Source organism: Podarcis pityusensis (assembly GCF_964106645.2).
Source record: "Podarcis pityusensis genome assembly, chromosome: 7".
Taxonomy (NCBI): domain Eukaryota; kingdom Metazoa; phylum Chordata; class Lepidosauria; order Squamata; family Lacertidae; genus Podarcis; species Podarcis pityusensis.
This window is the reverse complement of record NC_138031.1, coordinates 45450334-45476258: the sequence shown is the minus strand read 5'-3', so window position 1 is coordinate 45476258 and position 25925 is coordinate 45450334. Positions and strand designations below refer to the sequence as shown.

At 41.5% G+C, this 25925-nt stretch overlaps 2 protein-coding genes across 16 annotated transcripts in view; one reads left to right on the top strand and one right to left on the bottom strand.

The window, feature by feature from the left end:
• The window catches only part of OSBPL1A (oxysterol binding protein like 1A), a 152867-nt gene extending 150116 nt beyond the window's left edge, over positions 1-2751 (bottom strand). Inside the window, exon 1 of the mRNA XM_081014405.1 lies at positions 2622-2751. Within this exon, the coding sequence (XP_080870531.1) occupies positions 2622-2685 (64 nt within the window). The 5' untranslated portion in view covers positions 2686-2751. The remainder of the gene's footprint in view (positions 1-2621) is intronic.
• Positions 1-25925, top strand: part of LOC308481772 (uncharacterized protein) — a 246900-nt gene that overhangs the window by 95849 nt on the left and 125126 nt on the right. For 4 of the 15 annotated variants that reach the window (XR_013988871.1, XR_013988872.1, XR_013988877.1 and 1 more), the window contains exons 1-2: positions 804-1157; positions 5458-5573. The gene's annotated coding sequence lies outside the window, so the exon portion shown is untranslated. Of the gene's footprint in view, positions 1-800; positions 1158-1599; positions 1722-1797; positions 2084-5457; positions 5574-25925 lie in introns of those variants that run through there. The other 11 variants (XR_013988873.1, XR_013988878.1, XR_013988879.1 and 8 more) reach the window with 8 other exon arrangements.

Genomic DNA, 25925 nt, shown 5'->3' with positions numbered 1-25925 from the left:
CTTTTAGTTGTATTTTATGGGTAATCTCCAATATTAATTGTACTCAGACTATTGAAATCAGTGAACATGACCATTAATTTCAGGGGGTGCAGTCTGAGTATGCCTAACAATGACTTGGGAGGGATAGGCCTGAAAGGCAGAGAAATCCTAGGAACTAATAGAAAAATAAAAAAGTAGGTGAGACTCCACTGCCTAGGCACGTATGTTTTAAGTTTCTAGTTTAAAACAAAATGAAAAATACCTGCCTGATAATGTTGTCACTTAGAAACAATAATACTGCTTGAGTATTCAATCTAATTGTCAACAGAGATAAAAAGATTCGGTAAGGGCTACTAGGTTAAAATACACAATTAATTTCAAGCTTTCCTCCACAAAGCTGAAGGCTAATGGCACCCTCCTCTCACCTCCAAATGAAATCTGAGATAAACAGATCTAGGGACGTAATAAAAGGATCAAATGTTATGAGGCCTGTGATAAAATGGCGAGACTTGGCAGCGCTGCCTGCTAGCATTTCCCAGAGGATTTTGTTCAACTATTTTATAGCTTTTTCTCCAGGTCAAACTCATTGCATTAAAATACTGTAAATATTTACAGTGCATCATATGAATTTCATGAAGCAATGCGCTCGAGCCTGGATACTTTCATGTAGCTATTGTGCAACATAAGCCAACATTTCGCTGAAGTGTAATATTGTTTTTAAAAGCATCGGTGGTCTTTTAACCTAAGTGCAAACATCTAAAATTAGGGGTCAGCAAAAATACTACTCAGATAGAACCAATGTAAAATGCCCATATACACCATCCAGTTCAAAACCTTATCTGAGGGTTTGGTAAACAGATAACCAGCTTTGAATCTTAACTTTGTAGAAGTGCTATGCGCCACATCCTTATACTCTAAATTCAGGGGAACCTCGGGCCTGAAGCTGAATATGGCAAGTCTTGATATGACCCTCAGCACTTTCCCCAGACCACACACCCTCCACAACCACACCCTGCTCCTATGCCACACCTCTCACCAGCTCCTTGAGTGTTTTCACCGGGCTGCAGAGTAGAAAGGGATGTATAAGCATGTACAGAAACCAGCCTACTGCACAAAAGTAACATCTGCGCTAATTGTAGAGCAGGATTTAGGTCTGATGAGGCCCTAAACTACTGAAGGTAATGGGGCCGTTTATATGTCCAGCTGTCCTTTGTCAACAACAAATTGTTGCTGTTTTTTGTGTTGAATATATGATATATGGTAATTTATGGACCTAACAGGTATCAAAAGCCATTTGGACATGCAGAATGTAGGCACCCTATATATATAGAAATGAGCAAACCAGTGATATTTTAGGAAGCAGGCTATCAGGCGTATTTCTTACATCATAGGAGCCTACACAACAGAAAACACTGTTGCTGTGTGTAGGTGCTATTTTATTTGTTTTTTATCTTATATTTTGGAAACATACATCCAGTTTTTTCCCCTTTAAATTTTTTGGGGGCCCCCAGGCGAGTGGGGCCCTAAGCTATAGCTAGTTTAGCTTATACGTAAATCTGGCACTGGCTAATTCTTCCATCCACTCTTGCCTCTGGCCCCACCCAGCACTGGCCTGTGCCTCACAGAAATTTACCCAAACAGGACTGAGGCCTTCATTGCATTGTGTGTGAAAGACAGATTTTCTGCCTTTATGCTGGTAGAGTAGCTGCTGTACACTGTGCATGCTCAGCCCAGGAGGGGAGGTAAAAACACACAACCAGAAAATGTTTTTATGTTGTATCAAAATGGCATAGGTATGTTCCCTGGAAATTCTGCTAAGAGGCTAAGGGGACTGTGCCCACTCTGGCACCCCACTCCCGGCATGCATAGAGGGAGCTTGTCTGTCATCTTCCCATGCCCCACTAAGCAAGAGACACAGACCACCAGGCAACGTGCACAGCCAAGGGAACTCTGGGGTGCTCTCTGCTAGAGCAGGCAGGCGCAACCATGTTCAGGGGTTGGTTTGTTCAAATCCACACAGGAGACAAAACGTTTTACTTCCCTTCTCAGGGAAGGAAGGCGTAAAGCCAGGCAACGGCAGCAACAAGCAAGGGAACTCTCTGAGGTAAAAGCTGTAAAGTGGGCGCAAATATAATAAGGAAGTCCTCAGAGGGATCCCCCCATTGCTCATTGTGAAGAGAATAATTTGGTAGAGTTGCACAGACAAATTCACACACTGGTCAAAAATCCAAAGAGAAAATTCCACACAAATCCTCACTTCCTGATACAGTGGTACCTCGGGTTACAGATGCTTTAGGTTACAGACTCCGCTAACCCAGAAATAGTACCTCGGGTTAAGAACTTCGCTTTAGGATGAGAACAGAAATCGTGCTCTGGCGGCAGCGGGAGGCCCATTAGCTAAAGTGGTACCTCAGCTTAAGAACAGTTTCAGGTTAAGAACGGACCTCCAGAATGAATTAAGTTCTTCACCTGAGGTACCACTGTATTGGTTGCGGCCTAGGTGAAGTGGGAGCCTTGATCCTCTGCCCACACCTGCCACCTCTGCTGCATACCCTCCTTCATTCCTCCAATGAAAATAGGGACACCCTATTCAATAATAATAATAATAATAATAATAATAATAATAATAATGTTACTTATACCTTGGCCATCTGACTGGGTTGCATCCTCCTGAAGCGTGATGCATGTAACGTCATACATGTGCATCGGCAGCCCCCCAATGTTGGCTGCAACTCGGCACCTCTGAGCTCTGCCAACAACTGTTTCCTGTTTAGCCAATTCACTGGCTTATATTTGCCACCAGAACAGTGCCACTGGCAGACTGTTCCACCAACATATTTTTGTGTGGGGTGGTGGGGCATTCCACCAGTTTAGCAGAGGTTCTGCCAAATCCTAAAGCCCATTCGAGGGATCTCAAGTGTAGGAATATGCCCTAAGTTTCTAGTCCTTTCGATGCAAGGAGTCATTCCAATAAAAATGCATATCTAGGACAACCACCTTTTAAGACAGGATGGGCCAAAGCATAGCTTTGTTAGCTGGGCATTTAACTCCCACCCCCCGCTGCTCTACAGAGTGTAAGCATAACCAGACTAGTGTGTTAAGGACAAGTTATTGAAGTACTTAGCCAGTTGAACAAGTTTAATTATCCCCCTACCCTCATAAATTGAAAGCAGCATCGTTTAAAAAATCAAAGCAAAATAAAGCAGTTCTGTTAAAAATGAAAAATTTGACATAGCAACAGCTTATTTACTATGTATTTTTAATGACTGAAAAGACAGATACTGTAATAAGCAAGATATGATTTAATGGCCACATTTAGCCCACCCGAACCCCTCCCTATAAAACTACTCTGTTCCAAAGCTTGATAAATCAAAGTCTGCTGTGTTACCCAGCAGACAAGCCAAGGCTTTGGTCAAAAATGTAAAAAGGTGTTAATTAGCCATCAGAGGAAGCCCATACAGTCTCATAAATGTAATAGAAGAAGCCTATTAAACCAATAAACAAATTAATTGAAAATGTTACATCAGGGCTACAGGGTTCATACAAAGTACACCCAGCTTCATATGAAGATCCACTAAAAAAGAAATTCTATAGCAGGCATGTTCTCTATTTGTTTCTGTTTTACTCATAGAAAAAATAATAATAATTTCCCCTTACAAGAACCTTCTGTCTTGCCCCCTCCTCTGCTCTCCCTGATTTAAAGTTATGATATACTTGGGGAAAACAAAGGAGCAAAATGAAATAAAACCCTTATGATTCCTCCTCACTCAGGGCAGTTAACCCTCTCTAATTAAAATCAATGGGATTGAAATCTCCCATTGAAACCAACATGTCTTAAAAGTATTTAACTGTTGATAGATGGTAAGCCAGGTTTCATAGAAGACAAGAAAATATAAAGTGGAAAGGAACACCAAGGAATGCATTCACATTCAAATTACCTCTGTCCACCAATTTAATAAAATGTGATCCTAAGCCTTTAAACCAGTTACGTGTAAATGCATTTACATGCTGCCAAAACATCAGTATGGGTATCTTTTTTTGAGATACTGAAGGCAGTGAGAGCATTTAGAATTCAATAAACAAAACATTACCAGCCATTACCATGATCAGGTTCTCAGTTTGAGAATGGTTTTGGACTGACAGGATCGTGGTCACAGCTTAGGGATGATTTTAGATCTAGTTCTGTGGATGAGTACTTAGGTGCCATCATGCATGGCTCAAAACTCTTTTAACCAGTGCTTTTTTTCTTAAAAAATATTTAGGGGTACTCATATTTTGACTCAAGAAAAACACAATTTTATAGTTCAAATTGGGAAAAATAAATACAGTAAATGGACATCAGGGTTAGCAACGGAACTAAAGATTCACCGTGCTAGAGAAGATTCTTTCTTTTTGCTTGCATTACGGAAATGTCAGAAACATTGATCTGGTTGATTATGCCAATGCCTCATAACAAAGCAGATGTTTCAGATAAGCTTCCCTTTACTTATTTCATTTTTGCAATTATAACCACTCTTCCTCTCAAAAAAACACCAGTTAGATTCACAAAATGTTTAGGGGTATGCGTACCCCTGTATCCCCCCAGGAAAAAAGCACTGATTTAAACCAGCTTTGGTGCCTATATGAGCAGTGGCTATTCCTGGAAGAATGGGATCTGGATACAATTCCATGCCCTTATGCCTTATGTGGTGTTGCCTCCAGAAACTGTTTGGAAATTTCATTTAGTTCAGAATAGCAGGTAGCAGCTTTGCTGTTGAATTGAGACTGGATATTGCCATCATTTAAAGCTTTAACTTTTTTTTAAGAGTGCATGTTTCATTATTGTTGATACTGGGTTGGATCCAGACTGGCGTTTCCTTTGGAGCTAACACCCACTGGAGGTTCCCACTTGGGGAAGGAGGAGGAAAGGCTTCTTATTTTTTTAGCCAATTCCCTGGCACCACAGCTCACACACTTTTGGAGGGTCCCCAAAAATATTATTACAAGATATAGCGGAAGAAGGAATCAGTGAAAATCATCTCTCTACCCATGAGCTGGCAGGAGTGTCCCAGGAGCAGAGTTCTGCTCACAGGAATTCTGGATCCAGCCCATTTCTTGTCTCTCTCTCTCTCTCTCTCTCTCTCTCTCTCTGTGTGTGTGTGTGTGTGTGTGTGTCATATCTGCCTTGGAAATCATGGTTGAGAGGCATGAAATAAATATTTTCAATAAATACACGGTAGAAAGCAGCACCTTTCCTTTTTTCCTCAAGCAGTATCAAAACAGACTCAAAATAGCTTTGAAACATTAACAAATGTGTGCTTAATTCTTAACCCCCTGATTAAAATTTGCTTTCACTGATTAAAATTGCCTTACCCCACTCCAGGGTTAGCAACTACAGGCTTATTGATGGACCCACTGATTCTGTTGAGAAGCCCTTCAGAAGTTTTGCTTAGAGGAAATGTACCTAATAAAGATGGTCTGATTTTTTTTCAATTTCAGAAGAAAGTATCTTTTTCTTCTTTTCCCATTTATACTCTGCTTTTATTTCAGGGACCTCAAGGTGGCATGCACTGTTCTCACCCTTCCCTGTTGTATTCGCATGACAACCCTGAGAGGTAGGTTGGGCTGAGAGATACTTAAAACATAATAACTAAGTCTTAGAGCTAAACAGCATATTATGACAGAGATACATCTCTTTAATTTGTTTTCCCCAAGTAGCAGCTACAGATGTGAATGGTTCAGATTCAGATCAGGCACATGACAGGCTGGGGAAATGATTTAACCTCCCTGTTTTTCCAGTGACAAATTATGCACAAACCCCAGCTGCCTATGTTGGAAAATCCAAACCAGTTAAGGATTCTAATGGCCAGTTGATTGCTCAGTGGTCCCAGTAAAACTAATATATTTCAGTATTTGATTAATTGATGTTAATGTAAGCAAAAGGCAAGGGCATCTGACATGCTCCTTCCCAAATCAAGCATGTTAAGTCCTCTTGATATCAATGTGAGAGATTCAGGCTGCAATACGCCCTTTCTTGTAAGCAGGTCCTTCTGAACTAAATGGGACTTGCATAGGATTGCAATGATAAGAATGTGTTTTAGCTTTACAAATGAAATCATTTAAAGTTAAAAGCACTTAACTTTAGCTACATTGTGCCTGCCACATTTTAAAGTTGCTTGCACACTTCCAAAGCTTGTGTGTGTGGTTTCTACCCCCCACTCCTACTCCAGGAGACGGGTGCTGAACATAAAGGCCACAGTCTAGATGAATCAGCCATCTATGAATTTCTGCTAGAACAAGGGATTTTATTTTTTATTTTTTTCAAAACACAGACCAAACAGAAGAATCTGAACTATTCTTTTCTGAGCTATTATTCCCACCTATATTCACCTCCCATAGGCACTTTTGAAAACATCCTCCTTGGATAATGTAGATAAAAGAGGTGATGCCCTCTGCCTTTTTGAACTTTCCTGGCACCATTGATACTCGGGGAAAAGAGGGAAGAGCTTACTGCTCTATGATCTAATTAGAAGCACAAGTTAGCTTCATGGCGAGTTGTATTTACTGCAAACCATTGAACTGCCCCAATATACACAGGAGGCCTCACCAGCCCTCACATCAAATTCAGAATAGAGGAGGGAGATCACAGCCAGTTTTGCTTCCTGACTCATAGGCTGTGTCTCATGAGCTGCATCAGTCAGAAGTGCAACTGAGAATGCGACAGTTCATTGGCAGGAGAGCTGGGCAAATTCATGGGTTTAATTGCCATTCAGTCTTCTGGAAACCAAGTTAATATTGCCCTACATTGGGGAAAATGAAGGGAAAGGCTCCACTATTTTTCTGTTGCAATTGCTTGAGTAGACACAATGGTGTGAGGAAACTGGATCCTTGCTATAACAGGGCTCATTCCGAAGCTTGTGGAATGTTTTTGGTGCAAATTGAAGGCAACAATGGTATTGCAAATGGAGGGATTAATTGTCATTTTCCAGCATGGTGAGTTTGATAACTCATTTCAGGCACCCTTGAAAGGAGACGCACCATAGATGCGTTTGTGATTATGATTCAACCACTGAATAAAACAATATATAATTTCAGAGCTTTGCAAGATGCTGCGGAAATGAAGCACCACAAATATATTTGTCTGTTACCTGCTACAGCACCAGGGGGGCAATAGAGAAAAAGGACAGTAGACCTCAGAGCCATTTTGCAAATGTAGGACATTTCCCAAAGTTCCCTGGAAAGATGGATTGATCATTAAACCACTCTGTAAATTTTCGCAACAGGAAGAGAATAGGGGTCTCCTAACAACTGTCAGCACTCTTAACAAACTACAGTTCCCATGAGCCTTTGTATTCAACTACATATTTGAACTATTGCAAGGATTTGCACTAGCGCAAAAGTATTTCCCTGCTCTCCTCCCCTCATGCACACCCTGTGTCATCCCCAAATCTTTCCTAGAGAGTTGGTGAGGGGGAACCCAGAATAGATTTAGGGGTCAAGTTGGAAGAAGGAGAGATCATTCCATTCTGCTCTGCGTAGCACTACTCTAACTGTTAAAGTGGTATAATAGTGCTCTAACAGTACAGTGGCCCTATGCTGTCTGAAGAAAAAGATGGATTGTGCATAGCCCTCCCAATCGCTCTGTTAGCTGAAGTGGTCTTATCAATATAGTCATCATCCTTTTAATGTTTATTATTCATGCTGAGTTTTGCTGAGAAAGCTTAGGAGAAGTGCATTGTGATTATAATCCAAAACTGCAATCAGTTTGATACAAAGGCCCTCTGTGTCAGCAGAGAAAGAAATCACATATCAAAATCAGGCATCAGCTTTGCCCCTTATCTGCTGCTAGCAAGGCGATCATTTGGGGACAGGTAGCTACTATCTCCTGCCAGTACATCTTTATATGCACTGCTCACATTCCATTGCATCATGTCAGATTTGATAGGATATAATGCAATGCGACTAATTTAATCAGATGTGAAGTGCACTAGAGCAACATGTCAAGTCAGAAAAATTGAGGAGAGAAGAAAAGCTTTTGTCAAGCCACGGCCGGATTATTTTTCTCAGCTAGAGGACTTCTTTGCCAGAGTTTGGGCATTTCCATGCTGACCTTCCATTCAAGGGCATGTGGCAAGGGGCTCTTCGCTCCCAAAGGCAGTGACACAGTATATTAGGTCATAGAAGGCGAATCATCAGGCAGTCACTCACCCCATCTTCTGAGCCACCACCCTGCACATGCTCCATCTTCACTGAGCTTGAACTCATGAGATTATGCCCTACTCTCCGTTCTGGAAAGGAAATACTTTGCTTCTCAAACTGCAGGAACTGAAATGAAGAAGCTGAACAGAAGAAACCAGTCTGATGATCTAAACCAGGGACAGGGAATATGTTATCCTTAAAATGTATAATCCATGCCTTCCAGTAGTAAATGGGGTGGTGGGGCGATACCACTCACCTGACCTCCGGCCAGTAGTGTCACTGCTATTCACCGGGAGGTAGGGCAAGGCTCTCTCTTTCTCTCTCCTGACCCAGAGTCCTGTGCAAGCCAGTCCCTGACCAGGCACCAGACTGTTGATTTATAGAGTTAACATTCCTAGCTCAATTGTTTTGCAGTGCAAATAACAGAATTTTCCCTCAGGCAGAAGAAGAGATGGGGAAGTGGGGCCATTTTATAGGTTCTGCTGAGAGACTGGCTGCATTCGGCTCTTTCTATTCCTGGATTGTTTAAATTCAGCCGCTGACCATTATAACAACTCCTGTTTAACTTTTTAAGAATTAGTGTTTTCCTTTTTCCTCCCCATCCATTTTTTCTTTTGTGTCATGCCTTTTAGATTGTAACCTGAGGCTACCTGAGTTTTATTAATAGTATGTAAACTGCTCTGTGAATCTTGACTGAAAAAATGGGTTGGTGTAAGAGATGCTTTAAATAACTAAATAATATTTTCAAGGGCTGGGGAAAAGGGGTGTTCTCCTTAGTCTGAAAAGTTATTGGACACTCTTTTTTAAAAAAATGCTTTTACAAAAGAACCTTTTGTAAACTGTTCTCTCCAAAGCTCAAAATAGCAGCCTATTGCCTCCCCAGCCCTGCCAGCCATCCACTCAGATTATTCTTTTGTTCTTCTAAGATGACTCTGGTATTCCAGCTGTGACATGACAAGGGGCTTGACAACTGCAAAAAAATAATAATACCAGCGGTATTCTTGTTCCCTGAATCATTTTACACGGCTCTACCAAATGCCCTTTTTGGGGTTTCGTACTTGTGTGTGTTTCAGCTACAATTTAGAGATGTGCCGTGTGAGCCTCTAAGCTTTGCAAGTGCTGAGAGAGGTTGAGTCTAACGATGTGACTTTGATAGCAAGCAGGTTACTGCTTATGTAGTGCGGCACTTCGGAACATGTGCATACTTGTAAGTCTTGGCCTACGTGCAGCTAACCAGCCTGCAGGTCATTAATGTACAGTACAAACAGGACCGAACCCTCTGGAACTCCAACTGGAAGAGCCTGAAAGGAAGATTCAGAGTTTCCAATAGCCACTTTCAGTTGGCAGGATCCTGATTGGAACCATGTGACAGTTTCAAGCAATATACCCAATGCAGCCAATTTATTACATATGGCAATATGATTAATGGTATCAAATGGGGTTTTTTCCCCCCAAACAAAAAAGAAAAGAAAAGAAGCAGTCCAAGAATATCATAGCAGCCAATTATATGAGAATCCAAGGCAATGGAAATCTGTTCCACGAATATAAAAGTCAGGCTGATGAGGTTAAATGAAACAGGGATGTGAGCCAAGACAATGATTATAAAGAAAGTTTTTCTCCCCCTTTTAAAAGAAAAAGGCAGAATATTTTTAAATAGGAGTCCCTCTCATGTCAGTGTTGCAGCTTTAATAGATTTGCTGTAGACTGAGTTTTTGAAACAAAGCAACTTTCTAATTTGCTAGAGAGGAAAAAAACTAGTTTTGTGTTACAGGGATGAGCCGGTCTGCCGCCAGTACCATAGATACACAAGCATACCCATGTACTCCACCTTCATTAATTTGCTGTCTATTTGTACAGCAGAATCTTATTCATATTTATTTGGAGTTATGTCCCATTGATTTCAGTGGAATTTGCTCCCAAGTGAGTGTACATGGGATTGACTGCAGTCATAATTACAACCCTGCTTTACATCTTTGAAGAGAGAAACTTTTACTATTCTTTAACCATCCTTGTAAGTACAGCAGGGTGGTTAAAGTGTGCTAAGCTCACATAACGTAATCGATCAAGTAATCTCGAGTATGTAAGTCAAGAAGCAAACATTAGTTACCAGTTTAAGAGGCACAGGAAAATATCAGTTCCCTATTCAAGAATTTGCTGGGGTTTAACATTAGAATTCTAAGTGTTACATTAAAAGTCTAAGTTAGGCTTTGATATGCACACACAATATGCATTAATTCAGCGATTTTAAAGCCTGCCAATTTAAAACCAGAGTTTTAAAGCTCTCTGGTGTTGGCTCAAGTTCTGCAAAGCTGGGGAATTGTTAAGCCAAAGCTGATGCCTTAACAGACACACATTGTGACTAGTAATGATACTTTGTATTGTGCACGCTTCCAACTTACTCTCTGCACAAACACCCTTTTCCTTGGTGCAAATCCAAACAGCGAGGATGAAGAACCTGGGACCAGCAGGGATGCCCCATGTTGTGCTGGTACCATATTAATTTGTGAACTATCTAAGTATTCCTGTATTGCTAAAGGAATCTTCCTCCTGTCTGTTGTATACATCAGAGTAGTTAAACGGTTGGAGATGGGGGGTCCCCCCTGATGCAATAGAGGCAATAGTGGTACTGCTACTAATGACTTGGGACATGTAGCTGTGTTACCCGGCTCATGTAGAGAGGAGGGAGAGCTGGGTGCACTTGCCCTGGACCTTGGAGGGCTAAGGTGGTTGGGGGCTCCCATTATGTGTCATGCCAAGAACAAGTCTCTCACCCCGGGCCTCAGACAAGCTCTGCAGGGGGGCCTGCCTAGCATTACATTCCTTATTTCCAAAATTTCTCACCTGCCTTTCACCATCAGGGTGGGTTACAACAATATAATATAGAATCAAATAAGCAAATAAGTGGTGTGCTGGAAAGAGCATGCTTAGCCTGTCTACTTATAACTTCTTTTCAATTGCAGCACCACACTACCTCAGCTTCTTTTATCCACACCATACATTTGGGGTTCCAGTGCAACCTCAGGTGATTTGCAGGGTGCCTGCTAGTGGAAATCTTAACCAGGAAGTGGCCGGGATAAATTCAATTAGGATGGCCGTCCTACGAAGATTTGCATTTTTGTTTATCGCTTTGCCCTTGTCAGTGGATTCAAAAGAATTGAAAAGTTGGCAAAATATCCTGGACAGCTTCATGTGGCAGGATAAACGGCCTAGAATTGATGCAAATACCATGCAGGCCTCAACACAGACAAGAGGATTAACTGTCCCAAATTTAAGGATAGATTATGATGCAGCCCAGTTACATCGGCTGAGTCTATGGTTTTTACATAATGATGAAGAGAATTTGTACCAATTGGAACAGCTACTTATCAAAGCTGCTTTAGAAACTTTGATGTAGGTATCAAATAATGAAAGGTGTGGTGTTCAAATAAATTTGATTCCATGGCAACTACTGGGAACATGGAATAAATATGCAGGTAAATTAAGCCTAGGTATCTTACCTCTCACCTCTGCAACAATCGGGTTGCCATACATCCTGAATTGCCTGGACATAACCAGAATACTGCAGTCAGAAGCAGGGTCTGGGTAGAAATTGTCAAAATGTCCAGGAAAATCTGGTTTTCAGTTTTTGAAATATGGCAACCCTGTGCAATAAGACATCATAGATTTTATAGCAGAAACCAGCTAATTAGGAAAGGTATGAGGTCTCTAAATTTGGAAGCCTAATAGATAATGGGTGGCTGTTATAAAAGCAAGAAAGCCACAGGTTGAATACTTCTCCAGTACCATTACTTTCAAGTAAGATTCTTTCTCTCTTGGAAGCACAGGGACCGACATTCACATTAAGACAGTAGACAACTTGATAATAGATAAGACAAAGGCCATCCTGTCAAAAAATGTTGTTGGAGCTGGGGAGCAAAAGTATAGCAAGCAGAAGGCAGGACAGAGAATTGAGATGCTCTGTTTATGAAGAACTATAGTGTCAGGTGGGAAGGTTGTCATTAAGTTTATCAGTCTGGAAGGTGCAATATAAATTATTATGATAATGCTTTGATAATGCCTCTTGCTTGTCTGGCTTGAGGGTGGAGAAAGGAGTGTCTGTGCACAGTGCCCTCTGACGTTCTGTGGTTAAAATGTAGCCTACTATGCAAAAGTAAGAGTCACTTCCACTGCCCACCCCCTTTTCCCTCTGCCCTCCCCCAAGGTTGTCCTTGAGGAAATGAGATCCCAAACTCCTGCTTTGTTTTGTTTTTTAAAAAATATTTGTTTGAAGTACACCAGTTAATAGAAAGGATACAACGAGCTACAGTTTTATAAAAAAGGAAATTTTACAGTAAGGAAGATAACAGTAGTGTGGAAGAATACCTTCTGGAACAGCAGTTATTGCAGCAAGTTCTGCCGAGACCAGCAACAGGGGGCAGTAGAGCAAAAATCCTTCCCCATTCTTCCTCAGACTCTCCAGTTTTCCTTCTACCTCCCTCAGCTTTGCCATACCAGAATTCCTTTCACATGCTACAAATATATGACCAGTATGTAAAAATATTCACAGAACACTCTTGGGTGCTGCAAAACCACAAAGGGAAAGTTGGCACATGGACTTTGGAAGTGTTTTCTTATCCCCTTGATGTGACCCCCCCCCCGCAGTCACCCCATGATGAGATCCATATGAAACTGTGTCATAATGAAAGGTCTAACACATGCCTAGATCCCCAGCCAACACACATATAGCAACCTCCAGAAGTCAGGTTTGTTGAACGTTTGTTGGCCCCGGAGCTCAACATATGTTGGATTCATCACATGACTCAGTTCCACATGGAATTCGACAGAAGTGATGGGGAAACAATCAGCTGTTAGTGGGAGAGAGAGAAAAGAAGGTTGGTTGAGTACACCCATCAACAGATGTCAAATGTACTGGTCCAAATCAAATGTCCAGTATAGTTCAGTGACTAAAATGTTGGGTTACTGATGTGAGAAATCCAGGTTCAAACTTCCAGCTAAATGTGTGGCCTTCACCAATTGTGGCTTCCGCTTCTTGTTCTGTGTACTCCCCTCCATCTCTAAATTGTCACTCAGCTAGCCTAGCCATACCTGCCTGCTTACCCCTGTCATGACAATAAAGCACTGCTCTGAGATTGGGGATATTTTAATTGGCTGTCTGCACCAGTGGACAGAGCTTGAGGAAATGGATCTGTGCTGTGTTGCTTTGTCCCTCTCATCAGTTGCTCCTCCCCAGCCGTACACTACCCTTTTCTGTTCTGGACACATGTGCAGGTATTTCTGTACTTGTGTGCTCATACCTTTTCTTCTAAATAATAGTAATCAGAAGGGCATTACAGAAACTATTGCCAGCCCTACAGGGGAAGACCCAAGGTTACACACACACACACACACACACACACACACACACACTGAGGTATTGTGCTAAATAAATAAATAAATACTGAGCTCATTGAATGAAGGGGGAGATACAAGTATGGGGCAGGGAGGGGAAATGCCAGCTTCATGAACTCCTGGCTTGACAGTAACACATACTCTGAAGCACACTGGCAAAAGGTAGATAGATACTTGTTCCTTGGAATATGCCACATATCGGGAAGACTGCCATACAACACCCCAGTCTGCCATGGTTGCTGTCTGCTATACCGACTTATAGAGAGCCAGTGATGTTAAAGAGTCTAATCTGGGGGCAGCCAACATGGAGGCCTCCAGATGTAGTTGAACTACAAGTTCTGTCATCCTTGCCCACTGGTGATGCTGGTTGAGGTTGATGGGAGTTCTAGTCCAAAACCTCTGGAGGGTACCACTGAATATTATTGCAAAGCTATGAGACAGTGAAGCGCCGCACCCCACCCCATAGCTGTAAGGACTTCTGTACTAAAAATACAAAGATACTGAAGCCCTTATGGACATAATATTGACCCAAATATTGTAAATGTTAGCAAAGACATTGCTTCCCCCCTTTCTTTTTCCCCCTATGGAGCGAAAGAATTGGGGGCTGGGAATAGTATATTGTTTAAACCTTGTGCCACTGTTAGGTGCCATATCTGTACCGTCGCATAGAAACCTTTGTAGAAATGACCACAAAGTGCTTTGCAGCAACAGATTATGTTGAGTACAGAGTGACCCTCCTAGAGGCCAAAAGCGAGAAACAAAAGCAGAATACAAAGAGGAGAACAAAGCAAGAGCCAACTTAGAGCTCTGATCTGTATGGTCTCCTCTCATGCTGTATCAACAAAGCATGCAACTCTTGAGGTGAATACAGTCCTACTGTTGTATTCCTACATTCCTAGCAATAATTTCAATTGAACCTCAGAGCATGTGGAGTCCCTTTACTTTACAGGTCATAAAAGCTACATGTGGAGTACAGACTCTCTCTCTCTCTTTTTAAACGGGCCTTTAAAGAACTCCCAGTGTATCAGCTTTTCCGAGAAAAAGACTGATAAATCCCCTGTGTAAAATTATCACCTTTTACAGAAAAAGAACTTTTGTTACACATTCATTAGTAATCTAACTTGGGGGAATAAAACTTTTCTTCAATAAAGATAACACGGTGGTCACTAAAACTAATGCATGTGTTATCTCAGCTTCCCTGCCTTCCCTTCAGTAGCCATGCATCAAGGTTTCTAGAACTTCATTGATTTATGGTCACACTTACCCCTGACGGCGTGAACTCAAGCATGTCCAATTGGTTAGCAAAAGGGGGGCGGGGACGATTGTTAACGGCAAAATGTTCCATTAAATGGGTAATTTTAATCTTCAGGAATAGGCAAAAAATAGATATGCTTGCTGGAAAGCCTTGCCCCATTTTCAATGTAGTGGTGGAGACAAAGAAATGGGGGGAAATTTGGGATGGATGTGGATTTAACATTGCTGAGGCTACCCATTAAGCCATCTTGATTTACATCTTGGTGTTGCTTCTCAAGTTAGTTAAATGAATCAAGTAGCCTGTGGTGATGCGATGGATCTTTGGGTGTGAGATGATTGGGCTTAGATGCAATTTAAAGACAGCCACACAGGTTTGTTACTGAAGGGGTGACATCTCTTTTGCAGCTTCACATCTAAATAATGAACACCTAAGCGTCTTCATTTCTTTTGACGATATAGATTTGGAAGGGCTACTTGCTTGACATCTCAATTGTCTCTCTAATAATACATCAACCCTTCTCTTTGAGGCCTTATTCCTTACTTCACAAATGAGACCCAAGAGGTGTAAGGAACGGCCTTATTATACTAAATAAGACCATTGGTTCATCTATTTCAGTGCTATCTATTTTGACTGGCAGTGAATCTCCAAGGTCTCAGGCAGAGGCCTCTCCTGGACCTGACAGTTTCTTTTGAGGTGACAGGCACTGAATGTGAGACCTCCATGCAAAGTATCAACTGCGACCCCCCTCCCCACATTCTATAGATCTAGTCCTGGGGGAGGAATGTGCATCCAAGCTCAGACACAGATGTGCGTGTGGGAATACTTGTGCATAAAAATGCTAAAGTAATTAAACAATTGCTCCGTTCTTTCGCAGCTGCTGACATGCATTTTAGGTCTGCTTTAGAATTAAAGGTTAACAATATAGCCAGGGATTCTTTTTCCTAATTGCACACATTTTAGCAAACCAATTGTTTTCAGTAGAGCATGAGACCCACAATCTCAGGGTTGTGGGTTTGAGCCCCATGTTGGGCAAAAGATTGAAGGGGGTCGGACTAGATGACTCTTGTGGTCCCTTTGTTTACATTACTTAGCTGGAGAACTGCATTGCAAAATTTGGAGAAATGCACATTTTGAAGCATAGCTGTGCTTTGGTTCATGCATTGTTTCAGAAAGTGCAAGTTATGTAGGTTCACCTTTAAATGCAAATTGAATCAAATTTCTCCTTCATCCCTGTCTTGGGATCAGAGTCCAGGAAAACTATGGCAAACAAATTAGTTTTTAAGAGACATTTCGATACCATTTGTCTCCATCTCACAAAGTACCGAAGCGAAAGAAGGCCCATTTCTATGGTGTCACCAAGTGACAATCCCTGGCTGTGGAATAACCTTCAGCGTCTTCTTGGAAGATCTTTAAGGCTAGCATGACCTGTATAACAGAAGGAGATGTGCTAGGTATCCTGGTCCCAAGTTGGTCATGAATACAATTGTTCACACTGAGAGAGAAGGCAACAACATTTACATTTCTGAAGCAAAACTAATTACTCATACACACACCAATTTCCCCAGTCTAATATTTTGCTTTGATTCCTTGATCGTGAAACACCTGTTGCTAAAAAGACAAGTTGTGCAAGTGTGGATATGAGAAAAAAATTATTTAGTTATTTAGTTATTTACTTACTTACTTTCTTATTTCAGTTTAAGCATAATGTACAAAGGGATACTTAAGGGTATATAGATAATCAAGTACCCTTTTACATGTACACACATTTTCATACAAATGAATTCAAAGTTAAAAGAGAATTGTAACTAATTCAAAAACACATACAAGATGAAAATGTTCATGCCTTTGCAAGGAGTCTGGCAAAAATCTGCCACAAATGCTCTCTGTGTGGTACTTCTTCACTATAATAAATTCTAGCTGTTCCCTATAATAATTTGAAGCTTCAGGGTGAGATTTTTATTTCTCTTTTGAAAGTAATATAATCACTGGCACTAACACAAAATTCCCTGTGTGTTTTGTATATTCTTCTTTGGGGGAAAAAGTGAAGTTGAATATTAGCCAGACCATTTCAAAGAGGTGTGTTCTGATCCTTGTTAAATAGCAGTTCTTGCTAACGTTCATTATAGTGTAGCCAATATTCCATGTTTGTGATAGAAGTTGGTAAGGAAATCCTCACAAAATATTAGTTCTTCTGCACCAGCATTAAAATGAAGTGTTGATACATGAATTGCATAAAGCCAAAGAACCATTCCATAACTGTTAACTGTATTAGAAAAGCTGAACATTAACATGCAAAATTTACTCACCTGACTGATTGACTGCATTTACTTATATGCCGTTTTTCCATGAGTTGTGCCCAAAACACCTTACAGCAAACCATCAAAACAGAGAACACTGGAAATACAAATATACAAAATACTGTACAGAACATGTCAGTAAATGCAAAATAACAGAAACCAACAATTCAGCAAACAGAATAAAATCAGTATTGCAAAAAACACAACCCACCAATCTAGGCATAAATACAAAATACAAATACATAAATACAAAACAAAAATGAAAGTTAACCAACAATAAAGTTTTTGGACACAGTTCAAAGAGGAGAGGTAGATGATATACAGCTGGCATACAGACTAGATGACATACAGTTGGTTCCCATATTCTTATTCCAAAAGGAGTATGACAGCACCAAAAGGGCACATGTAAGATAGAGCAGTGCTAGCTCAGCACCGACTGGCAGTGGCTGTCTAGAGTTTTAGATAGGGAGTCTTTCCCAGTCCTACTGGGCAGTGACAGGGATTGAGCCTAGGCGCTTCTACATGCCAAGCATGTGTTTTACCACTGAGCTATGGCCTCTCCATCTCATCCTTTGATGATCTGATACATCTCTGCTAACACCGTCTAGGGCCCGGGGCATCATGGGCTCATCTCTGATAGTGAGCTGATGGAGAAAAACATTCCATCTTTTGCAGATGTGCATTAAAATTAATATTACTTTTGTATCTTATGTTCTCTCTTTATTTGGAACTGGAAAACAGAAAACCTCTCTCTGCTAGATAGACTTTTTCCCCAATTTGTGCTTTGGTTGGTTTGGATTCACACAGCTAACAGCACCTTTGTCTTGTATTGTTTGATCTTTCCCAATTCTCTAGGTGCATTTCCTTTCCCCCCATTTCATGTGATGATGAAGTAACTGAGCTTCCCATCAGGATTTGTGGGTAGTGTTTGACTGTCAATCACTACCTTTATTATTTTTATAACCTTGTGAGATTTTGCTGTTTTGTACTTGCAAAGCACCAGAATAGCATAATTTGTGGGGGGAGCAAGAAGGAAAAATACAATTTGGGAAGGGGAGAGTACAAGGAGAAAATTGATTCTGCCCCAGAATAATAGCTTTGATTTCCAAATTGCCCAGTTTCCATTCATATGCATTTCTGTTGTATGGCAAGTTGACTCAAGGGAAACAGCCCCCTTCCAGTTTTTGGCATATTAACACCACACTATCACTGATCTCCAGATGTTTTCAATGCAGACAATATGGACCACATGCCTCCAGTTGGCAACGGTTCCCAGTAAAGATATAGCATATTGTTATATTTTCATTGCAACATGGTTCCTCAAAGGCCTCAGGGCTTGAGCTGTTGTCTCACTTTGTAGCTGTCGTTACGGGAAAGGGTTGGAGCTCCATCACTTCATACAATCAAGGCATGCAAAAAAATAAATAAATCTAGAAGGATATGGGGAGAAGATTGTCCCTACCCTGCTTGCGCCTCATTAGGGAGACTTGACTTTGAGATCTGTGGATCTCTGATAACTGAGTAGTAAAAGGAATCTGCTTTATGCCTCTTGGAGTAGATGTTTTGACTAATAATTTTTTCTGTGAACTCAGTGTCCATTTTTCCATATGGGCAGATTTCCTAATATTGATCTGCTTGCACTGACAGCATAGGTAGCAGCTCCTTAACCACAGTGATTACATTTCCAATTTGTGACTCCCCATAAAAAGCATGTCGTTTCTGGACTCCATGATTTCCTCTAGAATTAACTACTTCTGTAGCTCCATCTTTCTCCTCTACTGTTTCCTCTGACACTTGCAATAACATATAATCACTTTGGACCTGCAATGTGTTTGGAATGTGATTTTTTTGAGGGTGGTGGTGGTGGAAACACCAGCTGTCTAAAAGGTATAGTTATTTGGGCTTTTCCTTGCAAAGCCAGCCTTTTAAATTTGATAACTTTTTTCTTTTCTTTTAACCTGTTTCCTCCTACAAATGGTTTTTGTATTTGCATTGCAGGAGGAAATATGGATGTTAGAGAGGATGGAACTGTTTGATCAACTAGTTTCATGAACTGTTAAACTGGGCAAAAACCAGCTGATTGCCTGTGTTGAGGAGCAGACACTGAGGATGTGGCAAAACAAAGGAAAGAACTAAAATATATGAAGCTTTATTTTGGCACAGGATTCCCGCTGCTGTTCTTACTTTCCCCCCCTAAAAAATGAAAACGGCTAGAGTAGCACTAGATAGTATTGTGAATTGTAACTGCAGAGGCAACTCCCACTGGCTATAAAACCCTTCTGTCTCAACACATAATAGTTGCATGCATGCACTGTAAACATGAGCTTAGATCACCTAGCGTGGCTAGAACTTGTTAGAAAAATAGTAAATCTTTCAATGCACAAAGATCTGTATGCAAAAAACCCCACACAAAATATAAAAATATTTTATGGAAGAATATATGGGGGAAAGCTATTTTGACCTTTTAAAACCATTTGGTTTTGAACCCATTTCATTAGCATTTGATCATTTTTCTTCCTCTTTTAACTACTTTATTTATGTTTCCTGTTTCATAGAATGCACAGTAACAACAGAATCTATGACTTTTAACATTAGGAGATAGAATGTACGAAAATATAGAGAGGAGGGTGAAAGTGTGTGTAGAAACTAGCCTTCTGTACAAAGATAATTTTTACATTATTCTGCTGCCCCTTTTGTTTCTGGCTCCAGCCCCCAATGGCACGTGGCCCTCAGAAGGTTGTGTAGAAGGAAATGTGGCCCTCATAAACTTGTATAGAAGCAGATGTGGCCCTTGGGTTGTTATAAGGCAGCATAACTGGCATCCTTCCTTCCACATTAAAAGGAATACTAAGACATTTTGTATGAATGCTATATCTTTTTAAAAAAGTAAAACAAATGACAGGAGGACTGCTTTCACTCTTCACGAGGGTTTTCTTGTATGCTAATATCGAAATAGATTTGTTCTGGCTTTAATGTTTTATTTGGTATTAAGTTAGGTACCCTCCAATGGTGTGGACTCCAACTTTTATCTAGACTGCCCCTTTCCCGAATAGGCCACTTTTCTGCCTTAAATAATATTGACATGGGTACTAACAGCCTTGGACCGCCTTGTTTTGACTCTGATATAAGCTGACTCGCAGTGCAAACATTTTCAGCAACAATCTGAGACAAAGCACCTGCAGATCTACCATTTTATCCATGAGCATTTTCACAATGCCTCTTAGATATTGTATATGGGGAGTTTGAAGCTAGAATTTGTACCATTTTTGCAGTGCCTCTTGAGAACTGTGGTCAGGTGTGTGTGTGTATGTGATGGGGGCACAATGTATTGCATACAATGTACATCACTATACAGATATTGTAATGTCATGCCATGTCATATATCATGTCCTGCCATTCTCTCTGACTGGCTGCCTCCCCCTCCCCCCTGTTTTTTTTTACAAAAATGGATTCTGAATGCTAAGGCTGAGGTGGTGAAAGACAGCAGCTGTGGAGGCTGCACTGCAAGTCAACAAGGCCAATGCTGCGATGGACCAAATGGGAGCTTCCACCCCACCATCATCACACAATGCCTCTAATCTAAACAGGGACTGGGGTGGGGGTGATAAAGACCTAGCCCCCATACACCCCACAGTAGGGTCTAGCTATTTTTGCAAGAAATATCCTGCAGTCAAGGGCAAATTACCAGTATGTGATTAACATCATATGTAATTTGGCCCTCTAATACAAAGCTGCCATGCCAGTCTCATTTGATCCATATGTGATGTCCTCTCTCCCCACAAATGTTGCCAGAGCAGCTTGTGATCCAGTCATGCAGAAGTTGCCTCCGCACCACTCTGATAACGTATGAAAAGGCTCCTGTACGCCTTTATTATGTGGGAAGCTTTTAACTCACTACTATGTAGCTCTTAGTTTAACTATGTAGCTTCTTCCTAAGATTAGCATTTAACCAATGCTGTTGTTGCACATAAAGACAGTTGTTGCACTAAAGACAGTTGCTTTATAAATCTTACAGCAAGGCACGCCTGACAAAATACAAACTCTCCTGAAATAAGAACATGATTAAACAGAAGACTTCCAGAGTGAACCTATGGAAAGCAGATAAGAGCTGTGTGGAGAAGATGAAGGGGCAAATGGCCAGTGGGAAGGCAGCAAGTAGTTTCTCCCTTTTTGAAAGCACCTTTTCCTTTTCCAATTTTATACAGTTTTTAGGGTACTCATTAATCTGAAAAAACCAGTTCCACTTCCAGACTGTTGGTGCCAGGGTGAAGTGAAATCCCAGCCAGCCTGGTTTTCTAGTGCCAGGGTCATTCAAGATATCAGTCAGTCTGCATTGTCAGTGCCAGAACAATTTGACAAAACAGGCTGCCCAGCTTATTAATGCCAAAATTGTTTTGAAATATGTCCTCGGTAGCAGATTTAAGAGTTAGCAAAGTATTTTAATTTTGCAGAATGGCTGTGATTCATTGCCCATGCAAAGTGTTGTGCGAAGCTGCATGAAAATGAATTGCTATGAATTTTGCTGCATTTGAAATGCTGTGGCTTACATTAAATTGGAAGTTGGCTACAAAAAATTGAGGCTGGAAGTTTGTTAAATGAAAAAAACAAAAACCACTCTTGTGCTAAGCCTGAGGCAGTTCCTTCCACTCAAGAGCTATTCGGCCCATGAGGCAAAAGTGACATTTGCTCTTGGGAGAGTGGGATGAGGGGCAGCTTATTGAGGGGAACCAAACACACAATGCCAGCTGCTGCTATTCCTGGGCATCTCTCTGGCACCTCACTACTGCAGCCAGATAAAAGAGGAAGCTATTAGAAAGTGCTTAGCCTCCTTGCATTTGGACCTGGACTGATGGCTCAGCTGAAGTTTTAACAGTGATGGATGGTGATGATGATGATTCAATTTATTCTGCCCTTCACCAGCAAGACCCAGGGTGGGTTACAACAATTTAAAATTCAATATTAAAAACATTTGAAACAAATTACAGTCCTGAAAGCACACATCTGATATGTCAAAGGACAGGGTAAAGTGGTGAGTCTTCAGCATACTCCTGAAACAATGCAGTAAAGGTGCCAGATGCTCCTCTGTGAGGAGGCAATTTCCCAGTGTAGGGGCTGCCATAAATAATGGGCCACCTCCCAAACTTAAGAAGGTGATGGACCTACCAAGAGGATGGACCTTCTCCGCTGATCTTAGCACCCAAGAGGGTCTATAGGGATGGAGGCGGGATGGAGGCAGTCTTTCAGATATTTGGCACAAAAGTCATTTAGGACTTTCAGCACAAATGTGGGCATCCTCTGTTGGCCTATAAAGAAACCGGGAAACTATTTTGTTGTTATATGAGTTCTAAAGGGAACACCACCCAGTCATCTGACCTCTGCATTTTGGAGCAGTTGCAGCTTCTGTATTGTCTTCAAGGGCAGCACCAGATAGAGCACATTGCAATAATTCAATCTGAAAGTTACCAGTGTGTGGAGTACCATGGCCAAGTCACCTCTGTCCAAAAGGAGCTATAGCTGGTGAACTAGCCAGAGCAAGAAATAGACACTCCAAGCCTGAAGTGCCAATGTTGGATCAGGAATGCCCCCAAACTACAGACCTACTCCTTCCAGAACAAACCATATTCACATTTCTTCGACTCAAGAACTTGGAACATGTGTTACCTCTGTCTTTTCAGGATTCAACTTCAACTTTTTTGGTCAACATCCTGTCTATAACTGCCTCCAAAGGACTGCCTAGCACCTCAGCCACCTCTCCTGATTCAGAAAGAATTGAGAGTTAGGACTTGGTGTCACCTGTACACTGGTGACACGTCAGTCCAAAACTCCTGATAACTGCTGCCTGTGGCTTCATATAGTTGTTAAATACAATGGAGGACAAGTTGGAACCCTGAAGGATAGCACAGGAAAGCCATAGCTACTTTCTGGAAATAACCCTGGAGGTAAGAGCAGAACCACTGAAGCACACCTCCCTGAACCACTCCAGAAAGATACTGTGGTCACTGGTATCAAAAGCCACTGGGAGGTCAAGGGGATCACGTTGTTCATTTGAATTGGCTCCTGCCCATATTTCTATCTCAGTTTTGTTATTTCACAAGATGCTGCTAAATCACATGAGGTTTAGATATGTCCTAGAACTTTTCAGGTTCTTATCTGGTCTAAGGCTGAAATCCTATGCACAATTACTTGGGAGTAAGCCCCATGTAGCAGCTTAGTTCTAAGTAGATATGCACAGGATTCCACTGTTCAGTCTTTGGCCCATTTACTTCAAGTTCCTCACTAAGGCTGAAAGATTTCAGTTCTGATGTCATCCTGGGGGACTCTGAGACGTCTCAGTGCTGTATGGAAAGATTCAAGTAGACATGTAACAGGGCAGATGGGAGAACAAAGATTCAGCTAGTACACTATGGATGAATTCAGCTGTTGATAAATAAGGAAATGGCCAGACTGGATTTCACACAGCCAGAAGTACATCTAGGAGGAAAGGGGAGGTGATGGTTTTCTCCCAGGGTTGCCTACAAAAATAAAGCTCACCAGTGACAGCTTCCAAAGTATAGAAAACTCCCATCAGTGGGTAGCAATGTTCAGATGATAACTGTAAACAGCCTTCTGCATTATGATGAACTTACCCAACTTAGAATAGCGGAACATTTGTATGTGATACCACAGAGGGTGATACACTTGTATTATGGGATATCTTTGATAAAATTCCTACCCACTGAAAAACATGCTGGATGCCCTTGGCCAAGGTGCTATATTCCTTGTCCCTTGTCCATCTATAACAGGAGTGGGGAACTTGTGGCTGGGGCTGCCGGGAGTTCAAAAACATCCGGAGGGCCTTAGTTTACCCACCTCTGATCTATAAAATGACTACACTGATAACCCTGTCATTCAAGCTGGCTCTGTGGAACCATGTGATGTTTATCCTTAAACATTTATGGTGAGTAACTGCCTGAAATGCTGGAGGAATGTGTTTTGGGGAGGGTTGGTGGTTGTTTTCCATCCCATGTGATAAGGCATCTGTTCCTATCCCTTGTTATAAGTGTGTCAAAGTATCACTGTTCCGACAATCCATTTAAAGTACAGTGGTGCCTCGCAAGACGAAATTAATCCGTTCCGCGAGTGTCTTCGTCTAGTGGTTTTTTCGTCTTGCGAAGCAACCCTATTAGCGGCTTAGCGGATTAGCGCTATTAGCGGTTTAGCGGCTATTAAAGGCTTAGCGGCTTAGCGGCTTAGCTGCTAAAAGGCTATTAGCGGCTTAGCGGCTTAGAAAAAGGGGGGGGGAGCGAAAAAAAATTTCAAGACTTGCAATACATTTTCGTCTTGCGAAGCAAGCCCATAGGGAAATTCGTCCTGTGAAGCGCATCGAAAAACGGAAAACCCTTTCGTCTAGCGGGTTTTCCGTCTTGCGAGGCATTCGTCTTGCGGGGCACCACTGTACATGACTCCTGCCAAAGAATATTGGTAACGATAGTTTTTTAAGGATGCTGGGAATTGGTAGCAATTACCTGCTGAAACCACAAGCAGTTCTAGGCTGGCACTTCATGACTTTAGTCTTACTTCCTTGCCATTTTCTTTCAGGGAGGACAAGTGTTGGTTTTCTCTTAAAATAAGATTCCCTAATCCCTCAGCATGCCTTTTAGAGGTACGGCAAACCGGGTTTGCGTCCCTGCTCCTCCACATGCAGCTGCTGGGTGACCTTGGGCTAGTCACACTTCTTTGAAGTCTCTCAGCCCCACTCACCTCACAGAGTGTTTGTTGTGGGGGAGGAAGGGAAAGGAGAATGTTAGCCGCTTTGAGACTCCTTAAAGGGAGTGAAAGGTGGGATATCAAATCCTTTAGAAAATGAAAAAATGCATTGTCATCTGTTATGGGCAGCTGTGTTAATATTCACAGATTAATAAGGCAAAGCACTCTCACTGCTGCTGCTCCAAGCACTTTGCAAATTGGCCTCATCATCTTTGCAACTGTTTGCTGCTTTAATCAAATTTGGACTGTATTTTTATATTGTCACACCCATTTTTTTTTATTCCAGAATTAGATGCCTTGCCAAAAGTTGGCATCGATGAAGATAGCACAAAGTGCCTTGGACTGCTGACAAAAATCAATATGCATCTTTGATAAGCCCTAAAGAGCCAAAATTAAAACAAAAGATCTAAATTTTGCCCTTGGAGTAGACTTGGAAACCATTTTAGTCCAAATATGTTCAGTAGAGGAAGTATTAGCCATGGCCCATAGAACTGAAAACATTTTTCTTGCTGTTTATATGGAGCTTCGGGATCCTCAAACTATTACAACTTGTATTTAAGCCAGCTTAATTCCCTGGAGGTCGTGGCATAAATTTCAAATGGCAGAAATGAAAGTGAGCTAGTTTACACAGTTGTGTTTTTTGTAGCATTCAGATTTGGATATATTTAAACTGTAAGGTTGCAATACTCAAGCCACATGCAGTATGAGTCAGAGCAAGAGTCAGAGGGTGCCACGTTGAAAATGCAGATTTTCACAAAAGTTGACAGAATCATCACCATGTATGTTAATGGGGTTAGGAATATTACACTCTAAAGGGCCAGACCTTCAGAAATGTTCGAAGGCTTTATGGATCTTTGCCAGCACCTGTGTAAGGAGGCACCTCATTTGCTCGTGTTGGCACAGCAACTGGGGCTGCAGCAACAGCAGGCATTGGCCCCTTCTATGCCAGAACTCTCCTTCCACAAGGAGAAAGCGCTGGGAATCCAGCCTGATTTAGAAGTCAAACATTTTGATCTGGACCGATTCTTCCTTTGTTTTGCAGATTTATGAACCACGCGTCTCCAAAAGCTCCGAGGGCAGTG